The sequence below is a fragment of the Amaranthus tricolor genome, chromosome 11, assembly GCF_026212465.1.
Source record: "Amaranthus tricolor cultivar Red isolate AtriRed21 chromosome 11, ASM2621246v1, whole genome shotgun sequence".
Taxonomy (NCBI): Eukaryota; Viridiplantae; Streptophyta; class Magnoliopsida; order Caryophyllales; family Amaranthaceae; genus Amaranthus; species Amaranthus tricolor.
In genome coordinates this window covers 25170660-25196628 of record NC_080057.1, presented here as the reverse complement: position 1 = coordinate 25196628, position 25969 = coordinate 25170660, and the positions used below count along the sequence as shown (strand labels likewise).

General features: G+C 34.6%; 3 protein-coding genes across 5 annotated transcripts; 1 reads left to right on the top strand and 2 right to left on the bottom strand.

Moving 5' to 3' along the window:
* Positions 1-238: 238 nt before the first annotated feature.
* Positions 239-9072, bottom strand: LOC130827254 (phosphatidylinositol 4-phosphate 5-kinase 9). 2 transcript variants are annotated; one of them, XM_057692919.1, is made up of 9 exons: positions 8476-9071; positions 6182-7509; positions 5520-5687; positions 4598-4763; positions 3591-3701; positions 3228-3415; positions 2447-2604; positions 1497-1662; positions 239-754 (listed from the first exon to the last, which is right to left on the bottom strand). In XM_057692919.1, exons 2-9 carry the CDS (start codon positions 7432-7434, stop codon positions 484-486), a joined length of 2481 nt encoding a protein of 826 aa, XP_057548902.1. In that variant the 5' UTR covers positions 7435-7509; positions 8476-9071; the 3' UTR covers positions 239-483. The 2 variants fall into 2 exon arrangements, with proteins under 2 accessions (XP_057548902.1, XP_057548903.1); XM_057692920.1 differs by having other exon boundaries at positions 6182-9072.
* Positions 9073-11372: 2300 nt separating this feature from the next.
* LOC130827253 (uncharacterized) lies at positions 11373-21196 on the top strand. 2 transcript variants are annotated; one of them, XM_057692918.1, is made up of 13 exons: positions 11373-11683; positions 12477-12692; positions 12831-13982; positions 14962-15084; positions 15309-15490; positions 15585-15816; positions 15908-16117; positions 16414-16542; positions 16715-16783; positions 18731-18853; positions 19861-19911; positions 20005-20209; positions 20311-21196. In XM_057692918.1, the coding sequence occupies exons 1-12, from the start codon at positions 11447-11449 to the stop codon at positions 20179-20181; spliced, it is 2901 nt and encodes a 966-aa protein (XP_057548901.1). In that variant the 5' UTR covers positions 11373-11446; the 3' UTR covers positions 20182-20209; positions 20311-21196. The 2 variants fall into 2 exon arrangements, with proteins under 2 accessions (XP_057548901.1, XP_057548900.1); XM_057692917.1 differs by having other exon boundaries at positions 20005-21196.
* On the bottom strand, positions 20913-24661 carry LOC130826697 (expansin-A32-like). The gene is made up of 3 exons (XM_057692265.1): positions 24453-24661; positions 22005-22311; positions 20913-21228 (listed from the first exon to the last, which is right to left on the bottom strand). The coding sequence occupies exons 1-3, from the start codon at positions 24604-24606 to the stop codon at positions 20913-20915; spliced, it is 777 nt and encodes a 258-aa protein (XP_057548248.1). The 5' UTR covers positions 24607-24661.
* Positions 24662-25969: the final 1308 nt, after the last annotated feature.

The window sequence follows — 25969 nt, the reverse complement described above, 5'->3', positions numbered from 1 at the left end:
ACCTGACTATGCTTATTCATTTAGTGATTGAACAAAATCACATTTACAATGGTTTTTGTTGACATCCAAGCTTTACAGCCATCTTTACAATGGCTCGAACGTGGGATCTCGGTGGAACCACAGAGCAGAATGGTATTGGGTATAAATGTAACAAATTCAATGAGACCGATGAGTATATTGAAACCCAGAAGTCAAAAGAGATGGAAAAAATGGGTGAGGGATCTTGAGAGTACATGTATTTTGGGAGAAAAATAAATTCACTAATGCATGGTTTAATGATTTACAATATGAAACAATCCCTATCGGAAAAAGTAGTACAAAAAATAAACGGGAAGTTTAGGTAAAACCGAGAAAATGAGTTGATGTACACACTCTTATACTACTACAACACCAACGCAACCGCACGATTTACAAAGACTAAAAGCTCTATATAACGAATCAGAAATGTGTCCATCTCTTCTTTCACCGTATAATCGCATATCTTCAACTCCCAGCCACTTCGGTGGGGAAAACTTGTTTTATAAAATTTAGAAACCGTTCAGAGTAGAAAGTTGGGTCGACAGCTGATATCGATATGGAATCAAATTGAAGAGATTTATATGCATGCTCGATCTTCTTGCTCATGTTATAATCCTGTAGTATATCAATTATACCCAAGTATAAGACCACATCATACACCTCGTGAAATGTTGGCTCAGACTCCTCGGTTCGTTCTGCTCTAGCTGGCATGTTTACTCCAAGCTGAATTTGAAGCCTACCGGAAAAACAAAAAGAAAATTAACAGGGAATCCAAAATTCAGACCGATGACTAGTCTAGGTAGTTATCGGTGGAGAAGATATAAATCGCGAAAACTTAGAACAATGATAATACATTACGAGAAAAGTTCCACATCACTAAAATAGTTGGTTGTGGACTTGCATATAATGCTTGCTAGGAAATTCTCCTACTACCATATGGATTACATAAAGAGTGAATCTAATCAAGTGTCTATACAAGTCAACGCTCATTACCCGTGGGTTTGTGGGCCTGAGCCCACGCGTGCACCGTGGGTGTGTCTACACGAGTGGCCCATGGGGTGATTATGTGAGGAATTGTCACGGCCTAACGCGCTTGTTCCTTCATTTCTACATAATATCATGTGAAATCTCCAAGTAAGCAAGGATTCTACATCACCGAATATTGTGGAGCAAAAGGTGCCTTATTAACCTGACAATGACTTTGTGTTCATCTAACCTTAAAGGGCAACTTACAAAGCTAAAACCTAGAAGGGGGAAAAATGAGTCGACCCAAACCCAATTATGATCAAGCCAGCCTGAAAATGACCGAATCAAAATGTTGACAAAGATCACATAAGACCCAAAAAAGACCCGACCCAATAATTGCGTCCTTCAAGGATGAATCAATTTTAGATTTTTCGTCAAATAGAGCGAGCATACGATTGTGAATCAAAACTAGTTGGTGAAAGGAGGTATGTTATGAGAAGAAATACGTATACCTTGCTGTGCCAGGCAGGAGCAAATCGACTTCTTCATTACCTGCTGCGGAAGCTGTTCTTAATCTACTTCCTCTTATATGAGAACCCACAACAACACTGCTATCATCACCTCGCGGAACAAGAACAAGACTTTGTGGATAAGCAAATATGCCATCATCCCAAGCATCTGCCATCAGATATTCGTTTTAAAATGTTCAAATTCTGAAGAAATTCACATAAAAGCACGCAACTTATGATGAGTTCGTTTTGTTTTTTCTCGTTTCACGGTAGTAAGCAGATTGGACTGGTTGAGTAAAATATGCAGTTTAAGTACACTTTAGTGAACTTTAAACTATCAAAGGACCTTTTTTTGCAAGATTTTGTGGTCAACTCGATGGCTTTTTATACCATGATAAGGACATCTCAACTGATCTCAACTAAAAGCTTAAGCAAAAGTTTGGAGCCGAAGATGTAAAATACTCTAATCACTCGGACTACAAGGGAAACCTTTACCCAATGCAATTATGCAAATAACCTTGACCGCTAAAATTTTAGCATTAATCGGATATAATTTAAAGTATTAAACCCTAAAGGAACAAAAAAAACCCAAATTATTAGGTTCCCATCCAAAGACTTATTATATAGTCAACTTAATCCCCATCAAAAACCTTCCAATGTTGGGATGGTTTATCCCGCATCGACAAATTGAATATGGTGTGCACACTTTATAAGTTATTGGAGTCCTTCCTATGTTTTGGGATGGTATATATCTTGGCTTATGAAGTGTGTGCACCTCGTGTTTCCCCAATAATATGCCGACATTCACAATAAGTCCAGCTCAATTTAACATACAAAAGCAACTAAAATAAATTTTTACAAATTAAGAATCGTTAGCCCTTATGACCAAACTTTAAAAAAGCCTAGTTTTCGTATAGAGTAGGAAACGATTTTGTAGTAGCTTAGCTACTTACCTTCTTCAGCTACAACACCCAACACATCGGAATTCATGCTCTTTGTACGAGAAATTAATGGACGGAGGTGCTGAGGAGCACGATAATGCACTCCTAACAAGAGACTGTAGTCCATAATGTGTTGAGACTCTAGGAATTTACTGTCGATTTCAATCTGACTGCATAGATTGATAACAAATTGATTATCTCATGAAAACCAACCGAACAAACTTTTAAAAAACCGAAATTAACATTTAAAATGCCACTTAAGATTCAAGAACAACAACAATTAACCAATTAGACAGCTATGAAGTTCCCATTTGATTGGAACTTCGAAAAATAGATTATTGGAACTTTGAAGAACTTTAAATAGGAATAGATAGGAAAAGATGACACAGGTTACAAGTATGAAAATTAACATGAAGAGTTGGAATTCGTAGTGGCATTAGATAGGTCGAATAAAGTATACTCTTTTTCACCGACGACATCACAAGTAATTTGTTTTGGATCATGTATCCGATCTCATATGTTGGGATCAAAGCTTCGGCTTTGTTTTTATTGTTAAAGAAGTTGTTGGCATTGCTACCTAAGTCGTACAAAACCATCACCATGATCATCATCCCAATGGATCCTGCCCAAGGCAGAGTCTGGGGAGGGTAGAAATGAATCGGTGTTTAGGTTAGCCGGAGATGTGTGAACATACGATAACGAAAAAAAATAGAACTAATAAAGAACAATTCTGTAGAGGCTCACGACAAAAGAAAATTTGGATACAGGCAGTTCAACAATTACTATAGCTTACTTCAATAGAGCCTCTCGCCAAGATGGTTCCAGGTAAAAACTATAGTTTAAATCCAAATCTTTAAGAATTGTGTTTTCATCAATCTCGACTTTATCCGCTGAGCGCCCTAGAGAAGAACCCTTTAAGTCAAACCTCCGATGGATCCTTAATTCCGTGCAGAACATATTTCCCATCACCACAAATCTGAACTGCACAACACCCAAACCTCGAGAAAATTATTTTTTGGTGACTTAATCAAAATTATAAATGATTTAAAATTTTATTTGCTGCTGCATTGTTATCTGTTAACAATTTCAGGAACGAAAAAAAAAACGGTATAACTGCTACCGGCTACTCCTTGTTTAGGCAACTACAGCACATTACCTTTTGACCACTAGAAGGCTTTATCCTGTGAAGGCCGAAAAATTTGGTTACGAGCGTATTGTCGTATGTACGCACATGAAGGTGATATTCAGGAAGCATCCGCAAGAGAACCTAGACAAAAGCAGTCAAGAACCTTCGATAAGCATTGGCATAGTAAAATACATTTATACCGGCTTATTGGCAACCACACGAAGTATCAATGAAAGTGTCTCTGTGTTCATAATTTGTATTTACGGTGGATTGATTTCGAAATTGGTTCCACGCCCGCACCAATATAGAGATACACCCCTTTCTCAAAGAGATTCATAGAATGACAGATGCTTGCAAATTCAATCATTAATTAAAAACACATTTACGTTCTTTTGAGTACACGTTAATTGCAAATTTGTAATTGTTTGCATCCAATGGAGTAATAGAGAGAAATTGCATTTACTTCAACTATTCTTGATGCTTTCACAAAAAAAAATACAATACTCCATTACCCAACGCTCAACAAAACTAATTTGTAATGATGCTTGAAACATAATTCACTAGTTAGTTCACCTTTTGAATTCGTGATTCGCTCAAAATGGTTCAAAAATAGCCTAAAACCGACTATAATTTGTTTTTTTCGATTCGCGATTCGCAAAGCGATTAACGAATCATGCGACACTGCTTGATACATACAGATTTTGCTAGCAAAAAAACTGAAGATAAAACATTCAAAAGATGAAGTAAAATAAAATACAACACTCCATTACCCAACACCATGAAATGCTCCACCTAGGCAGAGTTTGAGAGGTCGAAAAAACGCAATAACCTTACCCTTGTAATAATAAGGAGTTTGTTTCCGATTGACCTTAGATAGAAAGCATCATAAGCAACTTCACAAAACTAAGAAGTGCACATGGTTTATTGAATCTTTTTACTGGTCTAACATAAGCCAAAACCAAAGAATTTAAGTCTTTGGCTCAATTGAGAACGGACAAAGGAAGTAAGATGAAATGAAAAGAGAGATAAGCATTAACCTTTACTTCGGACTTCCGAAGTGTCTTAATCATGAAACGATCATCTTGGGAGAGAAAAAAGACGCTACCACTTTTCCCTGGAGATGACAATTCCCTTAGAGCATCATTTCCGCAAATGGACATCATGTAGTCCGCAGCATCTATTTTGAACATTTCCCTCAAATTTCTGAAAGAATAAAAATGTGAGACTCTTGGGTATGAAGGCAAATGGTTCATTCTCTACTGCAACATAGCAATATACTAACTTAGAACTCTCATATTGGCCCGACAAGAAAATTTTAAGTATCCAAAGAATTCTATGATTCTTTTGCATATAAACTAGGATTTGTGGGAATGTAATATGCAACCAAAAGAAAATATACGCATCTATTTTTATTGACTCGTTTCCTTAAAAATTGGGGTGGGGAGCTCATCTCCCACTTTCCTTGCATAATATGAATATAGTCTTGTAATATGTTACTCTATGAGTCTTTTCTAAATCATGTTTAATAAATACATCGACCCACTACTTATAGTCTAAAGGACACACCTTTGACCATCAAAAAACTTTAGTTAAACTATTACTAAAGAGTTATAATATGATAAATTTACCGAGACATATCTACATAAATTCACCGTGATGATAATTTTTCATATTAGAAAAAGGTTCGTTAAAAGTTAAAAATTTGGGCTTATAAAAGACAAATATTCAAAGTTGACGTATAATACAGCAACCATATACGAGAATTTAACCATGCAGCAGCACAGGTCAGTTGCACAACTAATTTGAGCGTGCATTACAGAAAAAATCTGGTACCATTCATAATGAGCGATAAACAATAAAAACGGTCATCATCACAAAACTGGAGTCTGAGCAGAACATTCAACAGATTCAGGACATAATTTTCAACAATAAGTGCAAATTTATAGCCGATAAAAAAACCTGAAAACCATTGGACAATAATCCTTCCATTTAAAATCCTCTGATTGATGAGGGGGTGTCAATTGCGACCCTTCTTTTGGAAAATTCATCCAGAAGCTGGCACGTGGACCAAAATCGGATGCTCGAACTTCTCGTCTTTGTATGGGAGTGATCTTTCCTACAGTATATCTGATCAAAACCTAATGCAAATTCAGTATATTGAAGAAAACATCATCATAAATGAAAATGTTCCTGACGAAACAAGCATGTTTTTCAATTTTATCCATACTGGTACGATACGAGCAGGATGATTATCAACACCAGTGTGAAACTAAAAATTCCTACTTTCAGCCATTAGTATTCAGTAGGCCAGAAAATGTTGTGAAATCCCATATCTGATGTATCAGTCCTGCGAACCGTCACACGATTCACTGATCTTCTTGGGAATTGCGAATCGGAGAAAGCGAATTATGGTCGGTTTTGGGCTATTTTTAAGGTCATTTTGATCGAATCATAAATTCAGATAAGTGAATTAATTGGCAAAATTATGTTACACTGATCCTATGACATACTCCTAAGCAATTGTGTCATGTTGAATAACCCAGAAAGAAGAGCAAACGACAAGAGAATTGGGTAGGATTTTGCCGATTTTTGCTAAAATGGAATAGAGAAGGTGAATATACCTTATGCCGAGCTGCAAACTGAGCATCAGATCATAACTTCGGTGGCCTTTAATAATTGCTTCACCGGGTCTCTTTACCTCCTTTGCTAGTTTCCTCTGCCTTCGTTTTGCTTTCCGAGATCTCGGAGAAAATGTATTACTAACAACTACCTCGCTGATCAAAACGCCTTGCATATACTCTCGCTCAAGGATAGGAATATTTGTCTCGACCTCCTTTTCTCTGCCTGAACCAAATGATGCATCACGGCCAATGGCCTTCTCGATTGAGACCTCGAGGCTCCAACGTCTCTCAAGAGATACATTTTTTTCCCGAGATTGCTCTAAGTCTAATATATTCCCTTTTGAAAACTTATCAGACAGAAGGCGACGAGATGCACGGCTCCTGCCAACCTTGACGTTTTCCAAGTTAACTGAGGATGCTTGATGAAGATGAGACACCTGGTTTTGCTTCTTTAAATCCGGCAACAACCCTCGTTTTCTTAAAGCGCCCAAGTAAAGCTCTTGGGCAGCAGGAAGCTTGCTACCACTCGGATAAAAAGCACCCTTCCCGTCTTTCAATCCACGAGTCCAAGTTCCGACATAACAACCACCATCATTCCATGTATATACTCCAAATCCATGCATCATTCCATTCAACCAACTACCTTCAAACATATCTCCATTAATCCATGTAAGACTTCCTTTTCCGGACATTTTCCCCCCTTTCATATTTCCCAAGTAAATATTACCGTTAGCCCATGTATATTTTCCCGGTCCTTCTGGAGATCCTTGTATCCAAGAACCCTCAAAGACATCCCTGTTGGCGTAAGTTTGATATCCCAACCCATGCTTAACATTCAGTTTCCATCGGCCCTTATAAGTCATATGCCCCACCCACGTATACGTTCCCTGACCATTCATATAACCACCTGAAAACTCACCCTCGTAAACTGCTCCAGAAGGGAAGCTAAGTTTGCCCCACCCATGCCTCATCCCTCTTCTCCACTCCCCTTCATAAACACAACCATCTGGCCATACATACTTCCCAGAACCCTCCGGCACATTTCCAAGCAATGATCCCGAATAAGACTCTCCGTTTGGCAATAAAATCTCTCCCACCCGAAATGCGGAAGCCATCGAAGAGGTACGAGATATGTTCCCATTTGAGGTAGAAGGATTGTTCTCTTTCACATTCAAAGCAATAGCATCAAGCGATTGGGTTCTCGTTGAACACAAAACAAAACCATTTTCGGCAATCGCCACAGGACCAGACATGCATAAGACTCACTAAGGTTTTGGGTTGATCTAATGTTTCTCAGAATGCAAAAATCATTCCACCTCTATCATCAACTGTAGAACAGAAAAACTATCAATGAAAATAAAAGAAAATCTAAATGTAAGAAGACAAAATCATCAAAAATAGTCTTTAACCTTCAAGTGAGGGTCCATCCACAGAAAGTGGGAAATGGTAGTTCCACCAAACCCCATTTTCTAACAAAATCTAAAGAAAAAAAAATATGATATTACCCAGTTCCTAGACATTAGGCACCACAAACAGTTGTATTATTTTGGTTTATTTTCTCCCACAATAGCTGGTGCAAGTTGTACATTGGAGACAGTTTTTTGTGCCCCCCATATACTATGGATTACTGGACCCAAAACTCATACTTATCACATTTATCAAAACAAAAGCACATACAAACAAAACATTCACAAATCTCCATAGATTTGTTAGATGGTGCATTTGGGGACTCTTATTACCAAATCCAGTATGAAAAACAGCAAAATTATGAATTTATACGGAATACAATAAAAAAAAAACTCCTTTTATAAGCATGGTATTGCTTAAATTGCATACAAATTAAGATATGACTAATGGTACTAGAGAACAAATCCAAAAAGTAACAAAAAACAAAACAAACAACAAAATCCAAGCTAAATCTTTTGATTTGTTTGAAGTTAAAAAAGTGATAATGATGAAGTAATGGATTGAAACAACATTCCATTCTATCACTCCATGTACCGGAGCCTCAATCCTGGGGCCTCAATCATCAAATTAATGATATGTTGTATACACTAACAACTAAGTTGCTCCCACGAATTGATGCTAATAATAATAAAGAGGTTGTTTTCGATTAAGCTCGATAGCAACATGGCATACAAGGGTTATGGGTAAGTGGTGAATTGAAATGGGGAAAAATTAGTATGACAACAACCCAGTTCAGGAAATCCAAATACAAATTCCGAAAATGAAAAATTTTAAAAACCCATCAAAGCTAACATCTTGATTATACAGAAAAAAAGAGAGAAATTCACCAGAATGAAAATTGGTAAAAACCCAACAAAGCAAAACAGTTGAATAGTTCTGCAAAATTCTTATCTGCTGAGGAATATCAAAGAAGATTACTCAAAAGGGTAGTCAGATTTCAGCTTTCTTTGATTGATGCCAAATCTTATTTAAAGATTCAGCTTTTGAGATGATGTTAGAATGAAAAAAGCTGCAACCTTAACCCAACTTTTTTTTGATAAATCAAAACCTAACATTCTTATTTAGTCCCTTTCTTGCATTTTATCTCCTTTTGGATTTAGCCTAAATAATTAAAGATTTCTCCTTGATGATAAAAAAAAAAGGTTAATGATAGTGGACTTTCCAATGCTTCAATTAAAAGGAGTAAGTAAGGACCCTTTTTATTTTCTCACAGGTCCCCAGAAAGGCAGGAACCATAGAAATAATATCTTACTGACTTTGATCCTATAAACCCATTCTTACTCTTCATACATCTTTTTTTAATTGACTTCATAGCCCCTTTTAAATCCTTCAATTACTCCTTGAAAATCCCAAATCCCTCTAATATACTTCAGCTTGGATGTGGATGAGTCAAAAATACTACCCAGGTTGTAGAGGTTTGTGAAAAATTAGTAGTTGGTTATGGGGTATATAATAAAGAAAAGGTTAAGTTGAATAAAAAAATTAAAAAATGTTTGACTTTTGACGTTTGACTATTCATATTTTTAGTGGTTGTTTGTTCGATGGGAAGTATTATTTATTTTTGTTAGTTTTTAAATTAGTTGAATAAGTTAGTTTTTATGATGATTTTTGATGAAAATATGTATTAAATGTTGGTTAATTAAGTAGAACAAATGGGTCGATAAAGCAAAAGTCAATATAAGAAAGTCAATCCGAGTAGTTTTTTTTATTTTGCTTAAAAGTTAATTTTTTTAACTAATTAAAAAGACATTTATCTAAGTTTTTTTGGATTTTTTTAACCAATAAATACGATAAAAACCAATAATCAATCAACAAAACTAAATAAAATGCTTTTAAGTTAAAAACTTTGTGTCTTTGTAGCCAAGGAAGATGCCACTTTATTTTATAGGATTTTAGTCATGTTAGTTAATATGAGATGAATAACTTGGTTATGTTTGAGGACATGAGGTCTTTTATGTAGATCTTGAAGATTCGTTGCATTTGAATCTCCATGTTTTTTCTAGATTGAGGGGATGAAAGTGACGCTTTCATCGTCTTTGTGTATTTCATCATAAATAAAGGTTCATCCTCCTTCTTGATGGGGTTAATGACTCAATTTATAAGGTGGCTTGTAGGGTAGAGTGTGACTCAAAAAATATAGAGGCATTGACCTTTTCTTAACACATTCATTTTCACGTGTGATGATTCAACGTATATTATTGGACATGTTGACATTCAAATTTTATACTACATGAAATTATATCATCATCATCATATCCAATATTCCGCTCGAGAGCAGGGTTTGGGTGAGGGAGTTGATGGACAATTCATATTCGTACTCCCTTCACAAGGAGAACTAGGGGAAAAGGGTCAATTTTACCCCAAACAGAAGAAACCCTACATAAGAGAATATGAGTGGCTCAACATAAAATTATATGTATAGATTATATTATAACATATGAAAAGAAAATAATTTAATACTTGATTTAATATATAATTCATCTATTGTTAAACGGGGAGGCTTTACATGTGCTTTTGTTTATTTCATGCTTTGAGCTAAAAAGGTAAGAGTGAATATATGCACTAAGAGTCCACCATTTTTCACTCTATTAAGAGAAGTATTATTGGCACTTTAAGTGGCTTTAAGATGGCATCTCAATTCTCAAAGGTTCATGTAATATTGTTTGGTTAGTCTTGAAATCAATGTCTATGTGGTGCATCCACATCATTATGTTTTCTTAACCAAGATCTATGGATGTCACATATCTAGTGCATGAATGACAATGGTAGTGTTTCTATCATTATTGGATGCATACATTTGAAGGAGACACTTGTCTTCTTGGCTACTAGATATTGTATCTAATAGTTTTATAGACATTTGGATAGGCCACTAATAATATTTAAATTTTAAAAAATTATTATTCTTTTCGTTCTTTATGATCTCATTATTTGCCTTTTTAGATTATATTAGTTGTTGTTATCCTATAAAATATTTTTATTTATATAACAAATTTTGTATATAATTAACCTCGTTCATCATAATTTAAATTCTTAGTCTCTACATATCTACCATTAATTTCACTTTAACATTTTTATATTGTTTTTGATCTCATATATTTTCCACTAATTTAATTTAGATATTTTTTAATATTTGTGGTCCCAATTCTTACTAATTTCATTTTAATATTTTTAAACGTTTACAGTCTGTACTTTTTCACCATCAAATATGTTATTTAATAAAATAATGTATTTATTATCCTATTTTTAATTTTTTTAAACATTTCTTATGAAAAAATTAATACTAGAAAATAGAAATCTAAGGGAGGATATAAAAATATGAAGTTAGATAGTAGCGGCATTGGAATGGGAGAATGGTGGTGATCGGGAAGGGATAGAGAGAGCTTGAGGAAGAAGGGTTTAATTGAAGGTAATTGAATAATTAAGTTAGATTAATAAATTTAATTGAAAGTCAAAGATCATTTAGTATGGTCAACGATCATTTAGCAGGACATCCGGTGTGGTAGTTGTATCGATGTCGTGTCGTGTTTGGTGATTTGAAAGCTATTGCTTATAAAAAAATTTCGAGGCTGTTTTTATTTTAAAATGATTAAACTTTTAAGGTTGTAGTCGACAATTGATCATGTATATAATTAAGGATATCCATGTTCGAATTCTGGGTGCAACATTTTTGTATGTGGTTTTTTTTTCGTTATTTTCCCTTTAAAACATACATATATATTCCGGATGCCCTAAGTTTTTCATCGACAACAGACGCGCATTTCACTGAGAACTCCACCGTCGCCGCTCGCCACTGTTTCCATGGTGAAATCTTACCTTCGTTACGAGCATGCGGCAGCATTTAGTGTTATTGCTTCTTTGGAATCAAACATCTGCTATGATTCTTCTGGAAAGTTCCTTCTTTCTCCTGCTCTTGATAAAGTAGCTGTTTGGCATGTTCGTCAAGCTGTTTGCTCCAAAACCCTAACTCCTTCTCCGCCTTCTCATGGTCCTTCTCCTGCCGTTACATCTATTGTCTCTTCTCCGTCTTCTTCATTGGTATTGTTTTCTTTTTACTGTTTTTGTATTGTGTTGAAATGGGATTCTTTTGATTTTTCTTTTTACTGTTCATTTTTTCGGTAATTTTAAATTTGCTAGATGAAGCAGTCATGGAAATTGATGAAGCAAAGGAAGTTGATATGTGAAAATTGACTGTGAATTTGCTTTAATTTTAATGCTGAATAATGTTCCAGTCATGGAAATTGATATTTGAAGCAGTAGTTGTACCCTGTAGGGTTTGAGTCAGGCTAAGACAGTTGAAGTGGAGTCATTTTCTACTTCCGGCAGAGCTGGGAGTTCGTTTACTGGAGTAAACTGCGGACCTGTTTCATGGAGGAGGCCAGTTGAGTTGTCTAGGCCTAGAATGAAGGATAATAGTAAAAGGAAAATGGTAGAAAAACATAGAACCTTAGCTATTTTTGGTTTAAGAGTATTACAGTAAGATGTTTATTTTGATTTTGGTGAGATTGGGATACTTGGGTTGAAATAGATGTTTGTATAAATTGCTGATGGTGATGAAGGGAAGCTTTAGAAGAGGGTATGTATATTATTTGAAGAAGTGCAAAAGTTTTAATGAATGTCTATATAGTATAACTGTCGGGGGCTGATAGATTTGGACAGTGGTTGGGTGTGCATAATAATAACAGTGGGTTTAGAACATGCAGTTATAATCTTCAATTCATGCTGCTTTAGCTTTTGAAATTGGAAGTGTTAGTGATTGAAAATGTTCAATTCATGCTGCTTTTGCATTTGAAATTCTTTAAGTTTTGTTTCTCTGGTGTTTTGTTTTCAGGTAGCAGTAGGCTATGTAGATGGGAGCATAAGAATATGGGATTTGGGTAAGGGAACTTGTCAAACAACTTTAAATGGGCATAAAGGGGCTGTGACAGCTCTTCGATACAATAAAACTGGATCGATGTTAGCTTCTGGTAGCAAAGATAATGATATTATCTTGTGGGATGTGGTGGGTGAGACTGGCCTTTATCGTCTTCGTGGACACCGTGATCAGGTTCTTATTATTCTTGATTGAATTTTATTTTAATCTTTGAATTCATAGAAAGCTGTTTTGATGTCTTTGAATTTGTGTATGTAATTATTGATGCTTTTTTTTTTTTTAATTTCTTTATTTGTATGTTTTCATGTATAGGTGACAGACTTGCTTTTTTTGGATTCTGGGAAAAAGTTAGTTAGCTCTTCCAAAGACAAGTTTGTTAGAGTTTGGGATTTGGATACCCAACACTGTATGCAAATTATTAGTGGCCATCATAGTGAAATTTGGTCAATAGACTGTGATCCGGATGAGAGGTTTGTGGTCACTGGCTCATCAGACCTTGAACTTCGGTTTTATACTATAATCAAGCATGATTTGGAAGGTAGAGTACCTTTAGTGAGCTCTGAACTTACTGAGTCTGTAAATAATGGTCATACATCAACTGGTAACAAGTGGGAAGTCTTGAAATACTTTGGTGAAATTCAGAGAATGACCAAGGATCGAGTTGCAAATTTAAGATTTAATAAGATTGGTAATCTTTTAGCATGCCAAGTGGCTGGTAAGACAGTGGAGATATATCGTATGTTAGATGATGCGGAGTCCAAGCGTAAAGCTAAGCGTAGGGTTAATCGAAAGAAGGAGAAGAAAGGGAAGAAAGATGATAAAACCTCTAAAGATGTGGCGGATTCTACGGAGAATGGAGATGAACAGCCCTCTATGGTAGTGGAGAGGAGCAGTTTAACTATTGTAGTCTCTGATGTCTTTAAGCTTCTTCAAACTCTAAGGTGTGGAAAGAAGATATGCTCCACTTCATTTTGTCCAATTAACCCGAAGAATTCCTTGGCCATACTAGCTTTATCATTGAATAACAATTCGATAGAAATTTATTCTGTAGGAAGTGATTCAAGTTCACAGACACAAGCTATTGAGCTCCAAGGTCATCGTTCTGATATTAGAAGTCTTAGTCTTAGCCCGGATAACTCTCTTTTATTGTCAACTAGTCACAATGCGGTAAAGATTTGGAACCCCAGCACTTGTAACTGTCTTCGAACAGTTGATTCCGGTTTTGGCCTTTGTAGTATGTTTGTTCCTGGTGAGCCAAGCAATAAGTACGCACTTGTTGGAACTAAAGGTGGAACAATTGAAATTATAGATGTTGCTAGTGCCACATGCGTGGAGGTAGTGGAGGCTCATGGAGGTTCTATTCAATCAATTGCCGGTTTGCCTGACAGAAGTGGTTTTGTTACAGGTAGCGCAGACCATGATGTTAAGTTTTGGGAGTATCGCAAGTCGAAGAAGTCTGGTGATGTGAGTCCTCTGTGTTGTTTGTGTTTGCATTTTTGCTTAAATTCTCATCAATGCCGTTGCAAATTGTTACTTCCTCCGTCCCATATAAAGTGTGACCTTTTCAAGTGATAAAAATTAAGATAATAACATTTATGTAATGCATCTTGCCATATGTGTAAATTTTATTACCATATTAGATGTTTTTATACTGCATAATTAGAAAAATACAATTGTTTTTGGTTCTCTACAGACGGAAAATTTAACATTTTAACGGAGGGAGTAATTGTTTAGGTTTGCACTAATAAAATTCCTGTTTATAATTGAACAATTTTTCTTGTTTGTTTTTCGTTTCATTTTTCTTAAAAAAATATTTCAGACCTTTCAGTTGTTTTGGCTATATGATACATATACAATTGCTACACTACTGTTATCTGGATTTTGATAAACTCTCCTCCTTTGAGGATCCAGAGTTTTGTGCGATTGGTTTTATTTTATTATTATTTTTTGTTTTGATTGAAATGGGCTGTTGGTAATTGCTCTTTTGAGGATCTCAATTTTCAAATTGAAGATTAGCCATTCATTTCCGGGTGACAAGGCATTTCAAGTTTCAACCAGATCATTGACATTGTGCGGACTTATTCATCAACAGCGTCCTTGATCTGGAATTATGTTTGAATGTATATAATATTCTTAAATTGCATCACAAATATGCGAGCTACTTCTTTTCTATACCAAAAATTTTGAATTAGATACATCTTATCTGCTTTTGGAGCCTATTCGCCTTTCTTGCCTAGTTGTGCACTGCCAAATCTGTTATTCTTCTACTTGAACACTTGTTGAAATAAATCACAGTCCTTTATCGCATCTTCCTCCGCACAATCAGATGTTATCGGGCGATAATAATAGCTCTAATAAAAGTTTATTTTCTGTCATATATATGTTAAATTGGTAATATTATAGGCTTGTATATCACTTATGATGCTGCTACTCATGCTCACAGGCTTTAAAATGCTTGACGGTGTCAAATGTGAGAACAATGAAAATGAACGATGATGTCTTAAAGGTTGTTTTAAGCCCAGATGCGAAGTATATTGCAGTTGCATTGTTGGACTGCACAGTGAAGGTTAGTTTGACCTGATATTTTCTTCTATTTGCTATGCTTAATTGTACTCTCATATATAAGTATATTTTCTTCTGTTTTCTTCTGTTTGCTATGTGATTGCATCTATATTTAATCTTACTGCACTTTATATGCTTAGATTAGGTTGTTGCTTTACAATATTGAGGTCTTCCTGGTCTCATACTGTATCGTTTGCTCTTTTTCTGACATGTGTTCGTTTTTGCTAGGTATTCTTTGTGGATACACTGAAATTCTTCCTTACATTATATGGTCATAAATTGCCTGTTTTATGTATGGATATATCATCTGATGGGGACCTGATAGTTACGGGGTCCATAGACAAGAATTTAAAGATTTGGGGTTTAGACTTCGGTGACTGCCATAAATCAATTTTTGCCCATGCTGACAGGTAGATTTTAACCCCTTAATTTTTTTGACAAAAGGCATTGTATGTGTTCTTGGTGCCTTAGCTGACAAGTTGGTCTCTTTTTCCCGTGTGACAGTGTCATGGATGTGAAATTCGTACCTAACACTCACTATGTATTTAGTGTTGGGAAGGACCGGCTTTTGAAGTACTGGGATGCTGATAAATTTGAATTGCTTTTAACCCTTGAAGGACATCATGCTGAGATCTGGTGTCTTGCACTCAGTAGTCGTGGTGATTATGTTGTCACAGGATCTCATGATAGGTCGATAAGGCGTTGGGATCGCACTGATGAACCATTTTTCATCGAGGTACACCTTTATAACTGGCACATTTGTCTGATAGTGAGCCTTGAGGTAAACTTTTAGCTTGTTTTGACAACTATCATGAAAACCTTTGCAGGAAGAGAAAGAAAAAAGGTTGGAGGAGATGTTTGAGGCTGACATTGACAATGCATCTGAAAACATATATGCCTCTAAAGATGAACTTCCGGAGGAGGGTGCTGTTGCATCAGCAGGAAGGAAAACTCAGGAAACATTAACGGCAACCGACCTGATTATTGAATCATTGGATATGGCAGAGGCTGAATTAAAGAGGATTGCTGAATACGAGGTATAAGAATTGCTTGGTGGTTCTTGATACATGGATGTAGCATTTGTCCTATCAGTACTATGATATTGAAATATGGTCACTCTAGTTTTCTGAGGTTTCAGTCTTACAGCAAGTTCGTAGCACTTTAGTAGTCAAATGATATGTTTCACTAAATTTTCTTTCTATTTGAGATGTTGAGGAGAGATCCCCTTAACAGGCTCCCTCAATGTGTATTTTGTGTGTGCACAAATTTGTTACATTTATTTTTATGTTGAGAATGAATTCAAAATAATTGATTAGTGCATTGTGATGTGCAGGAGGAAAAAACTAGGGGAAGTGCAGCGAAATTTCAGCCTAATATACTCATGCTTGGGCTTTCACCGTGTGATTATGTTCTTCGCTCAATTTCTAAAGTCCAGCCCAATGATCTGGAGCAGACTTTACTTGTATGTACTCGTGTTTGTGGTTTATCTAACACTTCTGAATCACTTTTAGATTCACAAGTTATCTAGCATGTTCTTTGTTATGTCAAATGATTTACACTTACCTAGTTAAGTTTATTGGGTTTTTTCATTGAGTAAATGGCTTTTCTAATTCTGCATTTCATATTGCTTGCAGGCATTACCATTTTCTGATGCTTTAAAACTTCTTTCTTTTTTGAAGAACTGGACCACAGATTCTGAAAGGGTCAGATCACTTATCCTTCTTCTAAAGTACTTTCTACTAGACTATTACTTCGCAAGAGAGAAAAGTTTTCCAATTATGCTATATTTTATGTTACTTAGACTCAACTTGTTTAATTGGTGTTTTTTGTTTATAATTTTTAATGGAATTTTGTTAATGGCTAGTTTTTAAAATTTAAGTTTTAGTAAGCTTAGGTTCAAAACCTCGAAAAAAAAACGTAGGAAAATGGAGTGTCTTCAACAGCTTGTTGAAAAGAAACTAGTGGCAGTTATCTCTTTTCTTTTTCTTCCAAAAGGTCACCTTTTATACCTCTTTCATGGGCTATGTTTTCTTTATCATTGAATTGGAACATTTATGTACTCTTAAAACTAAGTTTTCCTTAGGATTTTGAAATTTTGGGAAAATAATTTTCAAAATAGATAGTATGTTTTTATTTCTTGGCAACAATAGATTCTCATTACAATATTTTCTGCAGACAAATCTATATTATAATTTGAGAAATAGATACGTAACAAAAAATTGTGCCATACGTCATAGTGTAAAAATGCGGTAACAGTCAAGTGTAAAAAGGATTGTGCCATAAATCTATATTTTTATTATTATACTACTTTGTTTGAGAAGTATCTTAATATATGGTTTGCTGGGGTATATCATTTGATGCTGGATCACATTCTTTGACCTATATCATATATTATCATATGTTGACATCGATCATTATGCCTCTTGATTTTTTTATCCTTTTCAATATCTTTGTAGAGTATCTTGTCACTATTCACGTATAATGTCTTTTATAGAAGTATGACAAAGAGTCCAATATATTTGCAGTCTATTACAAGATTGGCAGTGATGTCTTCAGTTTCGAAATGCATGGAAAATTGTATTGTGATTCTTGTTCTTTTCTCCGAGACAACTAAAAACAGAACTTTTGTCGATAAGACTCGAACTTTTTACCCTCATCATTGTGAAGAATGGGATAACACGGAAAAAGGCTTTATTTGTTACATTTTTGATGGCACTTCGTGTGATGTTTACAACCAATGAACCACTGCGCACTCCTATACACGCTCATGATTCATTATAGAGAAGAATGTGCACACAGCTTCTCTGAGTATACGCATGAGACACATGTGCATGCACACAACATACACAGATGTGCACACACAAAACATATTTGTGCTCTTGCTAGCCAGTCCCGATTCCCAAAGTTATGTGATGTATGTGTTTGTGTGTTTGTGTTCAGCCCAGTGAACATATTTCACTATCTAGTTCGATTTTTTGAATTCTCGATTTGCTCAAAATGAGCCCAAACCCGATCATAATTCTTTTTTTCAATTCAAGAGCAATTAGCGAATCGTGTGACACTGTTTCCGCCTCCATTGAGCATATACGTGTGTGTGTGTGTGTCTGCGTGTATCATAGTTACCTGAAATCGGAAACTTCCTTGCGAATCTCATTTCAGAACCTTTGTTTCTGAAACTCAAGATTAATATTTCCGAACCTACATTGCCCAAATGATTTTTTCAAGCCCAGAAACATATAATAATTATTAATACCAAAGCCATTCTTTTCTTTGTCTTTTTCACCTTACTTTTACTTTTTTGTCATTTTCTTTTCTTACCTTTTTTTACTCATTTTATATTTTGTTGTCAAATAAAATTGTACCTACGTTTCCTACGTCTCTCAAACTCTAAAATCCTGCATCATCTTGGTGCTGAACTGCTATTGTTTCCGACTTGCTTTATGATATCTAGTTTCACCTCTTGTATGTTTGAATGTTATTTTTCAAACATTATTGATAATGCATGGAAAAATTCACTTGATCATGCAAGTTGCTATTAAGTTTCTGTTAGTGCATAATTTCTTAGCTGTATCTGCGATTTATTTTTTATTGCTTGTAAAAAGGTCTATGATTTGGTGCGGATGAACTGATTCCATACATTGCAAATGCAGGTTGAACTCATCTGCAGGGTTGCAATAGTATTGTTGCAGACAAATTATCACCAGCTAATTAGCACACCTTCAGCAAGACCGGTCTTAACTAATCTTAAAGATGTCTTGCATGGAAGAGTGAAGGTATCCTATATCCTCGTTTTTTCTATGCACTGTTGATTATGTAGAGTCAATTCATGCATAGTGTAGCAGGCTTCTAGTTTGCAGTGTTTATTTTCTCTATTTACCAAAAAGAAATAAAATGGCTACTTATTAACCAAAAAAAACACTATCCTAAATTAAAACTCTAACTTCAGAAATTAACCCACTATTAAACACTTGAATTTCCCAAAATTAGTATTAAAAAAGTAAGTGTTCAAGAGCTGCTCAAAAAAACGTGCCCTTTCATTGTCATCTCATGATTCTTTCCCTGTTTAACTCTGAATTCAGCAAGAGACTTTAAACTAGTCAATAAGACTCCATTACATTGAATAACTGCCATAATCTGTAGTTTTTGAATTCGAATGATTCCTCCTTCAATTCTCCCTGTCACTCTAATTCAATGCCATTCAACACTTAATGTAACATTGCTTTTAAGATTTCTTTGAATGCTTCCTCATGTGGAAGTAAGAGTGACTTCAACCATCTTTCTGCCAACACAAGTCAAAAATTGACTTGCATTAATACGACCATGAGCAACAAAAGAATCAATGGATGACTCTTCATAAGACTTAGGAAAAAACACCTCCTTGTATGAACTTGATGGATTAGTATTCGAAACATTATGACCCATGTGATTTGTTTTAGTCATGCACTTGTAGCAACAATGGGACCGTTGTCTTGCCCATTTTGACCTTGAACATGAGCTTGACTTGATGTTCCATCAAAACTAAACTTTTTATCCCCATCCCTAAAAAACCACCAATGTTGTACTTGCTGCACTTCCTATGGTCTCCCTTCTTCCCTTCATAATCTGCTCGGTTCCTCCATTTGTGCAATTATTCACACAGCTATGATCTTTATATGATTGAGTATTACACGGTTGATACAATAAAAGAATTTTAGAGTTCGAGGCAATCTGCTTTCATGTTTTGGGTCGCTTGTTTCTTTCAAGTGCATGATATGGATGCTGACCTGTGGATATGTTCCAGGATTGCAAAGACACTCTTGGTTTTAACCTTGCTGCAATGGGTCATCTTAAGGTATGTATACATACATTATATTACATTGAAATGATCATGATTGCAAGGCTACGAGTCCCGACTATTTTGCTATATTAAAATTTCCTTTTTCAGCAACTAATGGCCATGAAGTCTGATGCACCTTTTCGAGATGCTAAAACGAAGTTGCTGGAAATTCGTACACGGATTGCTAAACGAAATGATGGAAGAGCAGAGACGAGGGAGGAACGGAAGAAGAAAAAGAAGCAGAAAAAGGGCAGTGATGGACATGCTTGGACTGTTGTGCAATGAGAGCAAGATCAAATCAAGTAGAAAAACGGTCGAATATTTATACAAGCTTAATTAACGCAACAAGCCATCTTCCATATGATTGTGTACCGGAATGTATGTGATCTTAATCATATTGCCATGTTTCTATAGGTACGCCATACACATCCTTTCACATTTTTGTTCGTGTTCGGAGAACTAAAACTGACTCTCAAAGTGTAGCGTCACGAGGGTTTGAGGGGCGTAGCTTCAGTTGCTGCATCACTAGATGTCCAAGCTTGCAGATTAGTCATAATGCAGCTTTAAGTTTTTTGTCTTGAGTTTGAGTTGTTTTTTAAATTTTCATTCCGTTGTGTAAATATTGAGAAATTCAATTGGATAATTTCTGCGGCAATTGTTTATTCTTTTCTAAAGTTTTATATCAAAATAGTAGCTTCAAAATACAAAAATATTAATTAGATTTTGAGTTTTTATTATGAACATGGACAAAGATACAATAAAGACCATGAATCCCAATAAATTCATTTCGATAATTTTTACCACAATAACATTAATCATTCTTTTATAAAAACACAAAAACAACAATCAAATTTCAAATACTTACTATGAACATGAACAAAGATACATCTAAGGCAAAGTTTTACACGGTGAGAATTAGGTTTTGTTTCAACTAGAAATTTCACGAAAAAACTCACTTACCCACCCACTCACTTGCCTCGGCTTACCTTGTAATCAAAAAAAGTTATACCTGATGTTCAATTGAAGTTTTTTCCTTCGTATGTTTGACCAAACTGCCAATTCGCGGGCACCCTATGCCAAGAAGTGGATTTTTTACCATCACTGGTAGTGACCCTAAAGGTGAGTGATTGACCTAATAAACTGTTGTTAGACTCCCAGTATTGACCCCAATTGCGCTTCATTTCTGTGAAAGGTTTGCCCCTATTTCCTTTTATAAGTACCCTTTCAACATCTCCTGCACCCGCTACATTCCATATCAACACCATCAAGAAGTAGGGGTTTGAATTTGATGATATGGTGAACCTCATTCCTCCTATTCTTATGCATGGAACTCTGCATTTCATTTAATTTAATATAAGTTTTTATCAAAACTAGATGTTCAACCATTAAGTTTACGTTTTGGTTGAGTTGGTTTTTAACATGGTATCAGAAGTCAATATAATAAGAGCTCATGAGTTTGAATCTCACCCACACTTCATTTAAAGTGGAATATTTCGTGCCATGTTTCTAACCCGAAGGCCTCTCGTGTGAGGGGGCCATAATTATTGTGACTTGTGAGAATGGTTTTCTATAGGTGTTGATTCGGGTCATCAGGTTGATTTCGGTTAGGTGTTTCGAGTCGGTTTGAAATCGGGTTTTGTCTTCATATTCTTTTTTACAGAATTATAAATCATTTTTAAAGTCGGGTCAAATCGAGTTCGAATACAAAATCGGATATGTTTTGAGTCATCGGGTCTATTTTGAACGATTAGTTTCGAAAGTTATGTTGTAAAATCTAATTTTGTATGTGATTCTTCAACTCTTGTTATGCAAATCATGTTCAACCTACCGTTTTATCTATATGTATAGAAGAAAAGGTGGGTCGAACATGATAATAAGAGTAAAGAATGATATGACCTATAAGATTAGAAAATACATTATCATAATCGATGGAAATTTCTAGCCACACTTTTCTTATTAGAACTGTAGCTTTAGCATTGTTGTAAATAGCAAGTTATGGAGAATACACCTAAGATTCTCGAAAAGTTGTAGTCTGTATGTACTCTAATCATGGTTTGTATGAGCGTAAATACTGGATATGATGATAATATGCGTATTTTATTAGCTACCTCCGGTATTGAAGCGGTATAACACCGGCATTGAGATCAGCAATTCGAAGAAAAGCAGGTTGAGTGAGATCAAAATGCTCTTGTGGTGGTGCACACCACCCTCCACCAGGGCACACGTTGGTGGCGGTGATGGTGATCGAGGGTGCGCCGGGTTTACAACCCTTGGTAGCATCTTCACACTTGAGTTCATAGCAAGACCCACAACCAGCCCCATTTTTGAACATAGCTGTGCTTATAGCTGCTGTTTGAGTCCCATATCCTCTTCCTTCGGAGGTCACTACGTCTCCATACCCACATGCCCCGCCCTCTATAAAATTCAAATTTAAAATTTAATTAATTTTTATGAGCTTATATATAATTTATTACTATAGCTAACCTAATAAATCTTTTATAAGACCGTCTTACTGTGATACGAGGCCATCAAATGCCTGTTTCATGTTAAGGATGGACAATATAAACTAAAAACCAAATTATTTATTCCAACCTCAAAAGTCAAAACATATTATATACTCTAACAGGAAGAGCCTTTTGGATTACAAGAGTCCTCTTATACATGACTTTACTTGTCACTTGAAATGATGGGTACGTAAATAAATTTAAACCCATGCAGTTACTCTTTGAGAGACGACCTCAAAACAAAAAACCCACATTCTTATTTTCTCTTTGATTGTATTAATTGAACTGTTTAACCCATATATTTAATGCGTATCAGAGAGACCGTCTCTTATAATAATGTGTGAAATCCGTAACCTCTTACCACGTTGGATTTTAATTTCATATTTAGAAACCAACTCAGCCACATAGTAGTATTATAAAAAAATCATATGGAAAATTAGCTGAAATTTAATCAAATTTTTTTATAGCTAGTCTCTTGAGAGACCGTCTTTTTGAGAGACATATCTCAAGCCCAACCCGTTAAAGATTAATTGCCTACTTACCGTATTCTTAATGTCTACTTACATTATCTTTAATGCTTACTTACCATATCCTTAATGCCTACTTTCAGTATTTTAAATGTCTACTTACATCATTACTAATGTCTACTTACAATATTTAAAAAAATATATAATGGGTCAGCCCAATTAAATATGGACTCTAAAAAATCCGTTTTTCACAAAAATTTGTGATTTTTTTATACAATGTATCATCTACCAAACTTGTTACACATTCTATGTAGGCTTACCCCCCTTATAACTAACATAATGTTAATAGTTAATGAGAAGATTATACTCCCTCTTCTATCTCTTATAATTTGTATTTAATTTTCATTTAAGATAATCTTATTTTGTATTATTTATTTTTTAAATAATTTTACTCCAATTCTTTCTTAATCAAATTCTCATTAATTCATTCAATTTAATTTTTAAATTTCATCTATACCTTCATTTACTCTTTCTAATATCATCCACCTATTGATAGAAGTTTTAGAGCGCACGCGAAGCTTGTAGTTGGACCCAAATAAATATTATATTACATTGACTGAATACAAATATTTAATTTCATCTTTCATAAATTGTATAAGAATATTGGTGGGACTCTTGTTTTGCACCGATACATTCTTCACCTATATTTTTATGTGAGCTCATATCTCACTTATTCCTCACACCTCTCATTATAAGGTGTACATCTCTTGTGTACATCTCCCACCCTTCACCCTAGTAAGCCAAACAATATATTTATACTAAAATATAGGGAGTTTGAGAAATTTATTACACAAATCTACATTTCTCTAGAGTATTCTTATACATTTACTTTTCTAGATTTTTTTATCGTTGTCTTGATTTTTTAGGCTCAATTTAATCTAATTTATTCTAAATTTTTCATATTACATTCCATCACCTATTTCTTCCACAACCTAATTATACTATTCACCCAACTATAAATTATACAAGGGACATAGTATTTCCACATTTATCAAAAACTACAAAACCACAAATTATCTTTCCTTCCTAGATTCTTAGCTGATTAAAAATTTTTCCTTTCACCTTTATAACAACCGATAAAAATTCAATTCTACTATCTACAATAAGAATTAAATCCCTCTCTCCTTGCCAGTAGGATTTCTCTAGTCTGCCTTCGAATCTAAAAACTCCAAAATTCTAAATGCATATTTTATTATATACTACTCTCTCCGTTTCTTTTCAAAGGTCTCATTTGCTTTTTACACGTTTGTCAATGCACTAATTCAATATTTAATATCTCTAAATGTATATAATTAAAAATTATAAAAAATAGATATTAATACACCTTATGTTGAGATGAATCAAACAAGATCCCATTTGACTATATTTTAATTCATAGATTAAGAATAAATGACAAATTAAAAGTGACTGATAAATAGTACTTAAAAAGCAAATAGAACGTTTGAAATGAAAGTAGTAAAAAATAATATGATAATATATGATGATTTAACCATAAAAAAATTCTAAAAAAAATCATTATTATTACCAAAAGTTCCTGACCCATCAGTGCCACCATAAAAAGTTGCCCTAGCCGGTTTCCAAGGACCGGCCACAAACTTTGGTCTCTTGGCATAAATATCATTAACAAAAACTATTAGAATAAACAAAGCCCATATTATACCAAGTGATGACAACTTCATGGTTGATGGCTAAGGAATCTCTAAATTTAGAGCTAATTAATGGAATTTATTTTATTTTTTTATTTTATTTTTATTAAATTTCATTTTAATCTCTTCATTTATATATATACTACAATAATTAATGCTAGTTTTTTTGGGTTGGAATTAACCTTTATTTTTTTAGTTATTATTAACATATGGTTGGTATAAATTTGTAGTTTGAAAATGGATTATGTTTTATAAATCATTTACTATAATTAGTTTCTAATTTAGGCTTTTTGTTGCATTTGATTTGATACATTGAGATTGGTGTTCCAAGTTAAATCGAAGTTAAACGATAATGATGATAATGATATTTTCTATTTTTTATAGCTAATATTATTACATTTCAAATGAAGATATCTTAGAGAAAATATATATAAATCCAAGAGGCAAATTGATTATGATCAAAATTATCTAAATGATTGGTGAAACAATAAATAAAATTGTAGTGTCCCTTGTGAGCATATCAATTTGGAACAAAAAGGAAGAAAAGAAGGATCATAATAGAAGAGAATAAAAGCACGTGGGACTACATTAAATGGATAGATGGAACAACTAATCATAAGCTTATTATAACCTGCTGCTTTCTTGAGAGACTGTCTCTTTGAGAGACGTATCTCAAATTCAATCCGTTAAAGATTAATGTCTACTTACTGTATTCTTAATATCTATTTACATTATCCTTAATGCTTATTTATCGTATGCTTAATGCCTACTTTTAATATTTTAAATGTCTACTTACATTATTCATAATACCTACTTATAATATTTTAAAAAATATGTAATTGGCCGGCCCAATTAGAGATTGTCTCTCAAAAAGACCGTCTCTCACAAGAATTTGTTTATTATACTCACTTTTACTTGGGAGTGTACCCCTATTATTTTAGGCTAATTGGGTTGACCCTTTGCCTAGAAAATTAAGAGTATTCAATTACCTTCTGGCTAGTGGCTACAGATAGTGACATTTTCTCAAACAATATATCACAATCAGGTGCGAGTATTTCACAACGGTGGAAAAGTAATTCATCAAATCATACACCCTGTGCAACTCAAACGAGGATAAAAAATAACTCGTACTTACAAGTTCAAAGGAGATTCACTACTAAATCGATTGGTAGAAGACTAGTAGTAGGAGTTGATCCTCAAGTTTATAAAATGACATATCGTAAGATTGGCCAACTCGCATAAAAGCAACAATAAGCACTTCAACACTCTTCCTAGTCGCTCACATGTGAGTGTCCTAAGAATTAAGGCTTACAAACCTCATTAGAACGGAACAAAATGTTCATTTATAATTATAAAGGCCGCCCAACAACAATTCGAAATCTAATACCATGATAGA